We start from the raw sequence: 4,798 nt of genomic DNA, 5'->3' as shown, positions 1-4,798 counted from the left end.
ATTCATACACCGTAGGCATAGCTAAGGGATCAATTTTGTTGTTGTACTAATGACGCCACCAGAGGGCGACACAACTACAACAGCTGGACAGCATCTGAAGTAAGAGCATGCCTGACAATATGATCTGTTGAGAGAGAAGTTTACGGAACAGAACTGTAGAATATATGAAAAAAACATCACTGAAAGTTGTATTTCCAAAGTACACACAACAAGACAAGAGCAGCCCAGTGCCACAAAGGCTGAAACTAAGTTAAAAAAAAAAAAATGAGGAATATATAACAACCACATGTGCAGTGTTATCTAGGATTTGTGCAAAAATGTAATTGCACTCTGCACAAGCAGATGCTGTTTTCAATGTGGACACCAAGTTTATGTCCTTTGTATTATATTCAGGGAATGATGATCTTCAGAGTTCATATTCTACAAATATGAACAAATACACATGGTGGGATAGTCAGTGGAATGCCCCTTTAAGTGGTTTTCTGGGGGAAAAAATACTTTAATCATCAGTTTCTCCACAAGAACTAAATTGCTGGCAGCATGGAGTGTTTTTTTGGAAGAGCCTTAATACAATCACTCACTCTAACTATAAAACAAGGAATCTCTGTCTGTCCGTATGTCTTTCACACGTCTTGAGAATCAATGATCTGACCTACTTCATACTTAGCAGCATCGTGGGTGTGTTAGAAAAGTACTCAAAACTTTTTTTCTTTAGTAAAACTATGAAGTATTAGTACTAAAACTGTGAATACCACACAGTAAAATCCTGCATTCAAACTTTTTCTTCAAGTGAAGAGTGAAAGAGAGGCATTATGAGCACAATATCATTGAGTAAATTTAATTTAAAAATTACATTTATTTAATTTCTATTCAAGATGGAGCTTTCATTTTAATACAATGCTGGATAGTTCAATGAAGAATAATGAATATATTTTAATTGTCATATTTTGTGAGTCAAATCTGAATCAGCAACATGATCAGTAACATTTCTCTGTCAGGTAAATAGTACTACAATGTAATTCTGAAGTAGAAGGACACAGTACATATTAGTCTATACAGCTGAGTTGCTTATTTTTTCAATGCTTTAGGGGCCTTTTGTAAGTTATCATCAAGCTTTTGTGGACTATGTAATGAAACAGTAGTGAAGTTTAGCTCATTGAGGACAAAGGGTAGTCAAGATAACAGTGGACTCTGAGAAAAATAGTACAATGATAATACATATTTTCAGCATGTTTGCTGTTGTATGTTTGAGGTTGCATGTACTGTAGTGTCACACACATGAATGAGCAGTCAGCTGTCTACAATAATGCTACCAGTGACTTTTTATTTCATGTAAATCTAAGTGAATTTTGGACACACAAATAAGAAGGAGACATTGAGTTTACTTTGTTATACAGACGATTATTATTTGCCTAAAATATTTTTCTTAGATTTTTTTTTCGTCATTACGTGTAACCAAACAGGTTTTCTTTATTTTGTTTTTCTATTCATTTTTGGAGACTAGCACTTAGGTCACAATAGCATTAAAGTATCTTACATAAAATACAAGAGTATGTTGCGTGCCACATCATTTAATATAGCTTGGACAAAACATTTCTCTAATAACCCAGAGAACCCACAGAAATAATAATCACAGTCATTTGTTTCCTTCAATGCTGCAGATGTGCAAAATGCTGTTAATTAAAGCTCCTTCATCTGATATATAAAAGTATCCTCTATAAAGTACACGTTGAGTAGATCCTGTGTGTTTGACTGAATCACACAGAGTCACAAACTGAGTTGATCTTTAACAGTCACCAGTTATTCTGTTGTTTTTGTTTCGTTAATAAATCATTCTGGTATAATATTACCCAGTGCACATATGTTAATTCATGTAGCACGATAGACTAAATCATTTCTTCATAAAAATATAGGTTGACTTCTCCCATAATGAATATTAATCAGTATTGGACTATTAATTGCTGTTCATTAGGCGTATGTGGTTTGTTTTTGATCCATGATGACATCCCAGTGAGCACCCAATGAAGTAATCCCTGCATGATTGAAGCGGCCACTGAGCAGCTTGAGCCCCGCCTTCGGGTTCACTGGGTAGAAGTTAAAGGAGGTCTGTAACAAAGCATCAAAATTTAAAAGTTAACACATGACCATGAGTATTAATATTGATAAATGTAACAAACATAAAGGATAGAAGATAATTACTGTTGTTGGCTGGCCGGCGACCAGAAAGCGCCCTCTGGAGGTCACAAACTGTATCTTATAGATATAGTCGTGGCTGTATTTTCCAGAGACCTGAAACATGACAGTGAGATCTCAATAACACAGTTGGTACATGTGGTTAGACCTTGATTAATTAAAAAAATATATATATTACATAATCGCAAATGGTTATAGTGTAAAATAAATATTGTAAAATATATCCAATATATAATAAATGCTACTCCTAGTAATATAATAATAATAAAATAATATAATCCTTGGACCAGTATAATGAAATAAAAATATCTCTAAATATCAATAAATATTGCATTATATTGTCTTATCATAATAATTCAACTACACAAAAAAAAAAAAAAAAAAATATATATATATATATATATATATATATATATATATATATATATATATATATATATATATATATATATCTTAAAGTTTCTTTTCCGAGGTTGTCTTTTCTCTGTTCAGACTAAACTCATATTTTAGTATCGGTGACTCTCTGACCTGAACAATGGTCTCTCCATCATAGAGGTCCAGCTCTTGTGCAGAGCCTGCTACACGACCAACTACTTTACCCCAAATGGCACCGTTGCGCACCTGGATACTGCAAGGTCAGACACAAGAGAGAGAAAAACACTGATTATATACATAAGAGGACATGATCAGGTAGAAAAAAATGATCCACATTCATAATGTAGCTGGATCTTTGTACAACAACGAGTAGAAAATAGAGCAAAATGTTTAAAGATCAGGTTATTAACAGGAAGCTGAACCATATGATTCACTTTTTAAAAGAGCAAGACCGTCTCCAGGATTTGAAAAAAAAATCTTCAATAGACCCTCCCTTTGACTTGGAAGAGAAAACTGCAACATCCTTCCAACTAACAATAATAATACAACAGCATTAAATTAGTACAACTTATTTAATCATAGAAATTTAGGATGCATAAATGATTCAAAATGGTGTGTCTTTAACTTGTTATTAAATCATTTTCACAATATACACCAAATTGCACATAGATAAATAGGGAACACTTTTGGACAAAAGGCAGGACAGACTGACCCAGTGATGTAAGCGTTACTAATCTCCCAGACTCTGATCCCTCTGATACTTCCGTTTCCTCCTTCTGTGGAGAAAGAAGTGCCAGAACCTCCTCCAACAGAAGGAGAGTAGGAGTAGGAACTCATGGGAGCTGGAGAAGTAAAACAAAGATATTAAGTGATGGACAAAAGGAAGCAACTGCTCTTTGACTCAACTTGACTTAACTGTTTGTTTAAAAAGATCTTATTAGAAGATACAGAGATGTTTGTGTAAAAAGTATGAAATTGGCTTAAAAAGACTGAAGATGGGTTGAAACCTTACCAGCCAGGCAGCTGGAGCAGAGCAGAGCGATGATCAGGAAGGAAAACATTCTGGTGTGTGAAGACGTCCGGAGACAACACTGGAATCAGAAACTAATTCATCGTCATTATTATCATCATATAATATCAACAATATTATAGACATGAAAATGCTAATAAACATCACATTTAAAACGTGCAGATACAGATGTTGAAACTCACCTGCAGTCTAGATCTCCTGAAAACAGCTTGAGTCCTGAGCAAAGAATGAGATGACACTGAGAAACTGGAACTCACTTATATATACAGTATGTGTCCGTCCCTCATTACGCACGCACACACATCCCCTTACATTCCTACTTAACAGCCTCTGACAGCTGAACAATAGAAGACACAATTTGAACCAGGAAGAGAAAAATATTTAGAAGTTTTAGTTCAGGAAATTAGTTTGCACCACACTTACAGGAAAGGCAGTCACTGTGATTTACCGAGCTAAATCAGTTGTTGAATCTCTCTTTAATCTGTGTCGCATAAGTTACTACCTTATTAAATTTAAATTAGTAAAGCTGTTACAATCTTTATACATTTGCTGCTAAAACTTGTGTTACATAATTTTAAATCATTTTGGGTCACTAAAATGGATTTCAAAGTTAATTCTTGAGCATTGGAAAAGTAGTTGGTAAAGCAATCTCACCTCAAGGTCCATTTAGTAGCAGCTGTTCTGGAGCTTTCATTCTTTTCACATGATCTGTATTTGCCGAAAGAGTTGGCCAAGTTCTCCCTTGCCTCCCTTTCCTCCAGCGGGCCCAGCAAGGTGGAAAGCGGGCAGATCTGAGTCTCTCCACTGTGGGCTGGCTGCTGACGGAGCGCCTGCTGGAGTCTGAACTGAAGGAGTTTCGGGTGAACCTGCGTGATTTCATCGGATTTTGCCAGAATCGGACTTGGTGGCACCGACAACAAGCATTAATGAGAACTATATAGAAATAGCCCATATTCTCGCTGATGATTTTGTTTACTTTTGAAGGTCATATCAAAGCATCAGTATTACATTGAGACAGTTTCGTTAACAGTCAAAAGTTCCTCACAGTAACTTTAAAGTGGGAAAAAACAAAAACAACATCATGTGATATGATTGAAATTCCAGGAACAGCTATTAAAAAGGACCTTGAGGTGTTTGGTCAACATAATATTAACATTTGTCAAACCAGGAATTAATTAGCAACTGACAGAATTCACTCAG

The 4,798-nt window shown here is 35.2% G+C and overlaps 1 protein-coding gene across 2 annotated transcripts; it reads right to left on the bottom strand.

Annotated features, from left to right (window-relative positions):
- Nucleotides 1-1,299: 1,299 nt before the first annotated feature.
- LOC137891277 (zymogen granule membrane protein 16-like) lies at nt 1,300-3,862 on the bottom strand. Of its 2 annotated transcripts, none has more exons than XM_068735813.1 (6): nt 3,781-3,862; nt 3,581-3,672; nt 3,281-3,410; nt 2,722-2,821; nt 2,200-2,289; nt 1,300-2,106 (listed from the first exon to the last, which is right to left on the bottom strand). In XM_068735813.1, exons 2-6 carry the CDS (start codon nt 3,627-3,629, stop codon nt 1,969-1,971), a joined length of 507 nt encoding a protein of 168 aa, XP_068591914.1. In that variant the 5' UTR covers nt 3,630-3,672; nt 3,781-3,862; the 3' UTR covers nt 1,300-1,968. The 2 variants fall into 2 exon arrangements, with proteins under 2 accessions (XP_068591914.1, XP_068591915.1); XM_068735814.1 differs by having other exon boundaries at nt 3,581-3,659; nt 3,781-3,826.
- Nucleotides 3,863-4,798: the final 936 nt, after the last annotated feature.

This window comes from Cebidichthys violaceus, unplaced genomic scaffold (genome assembly GCF_023349555.1).
Source record: "Cebidichthys violaceus isolate CVI_PGR_0920_01 unplaced genomic scaffold, fCebVio1.0.p SCAF_7, whole genome shotgun sequence".
NCBI classification, from domain to species: Eukaryota; Metazoa; Chordata; class Actinopteri; order Perciformes; family Stichaeidae; genus Cebidichthys; species Cebidichthys violaceus.
Note: the sequence above shows the minus strand (reverse complement) of the source record. Positions and strands in the feature narration are given on the sequence as shown.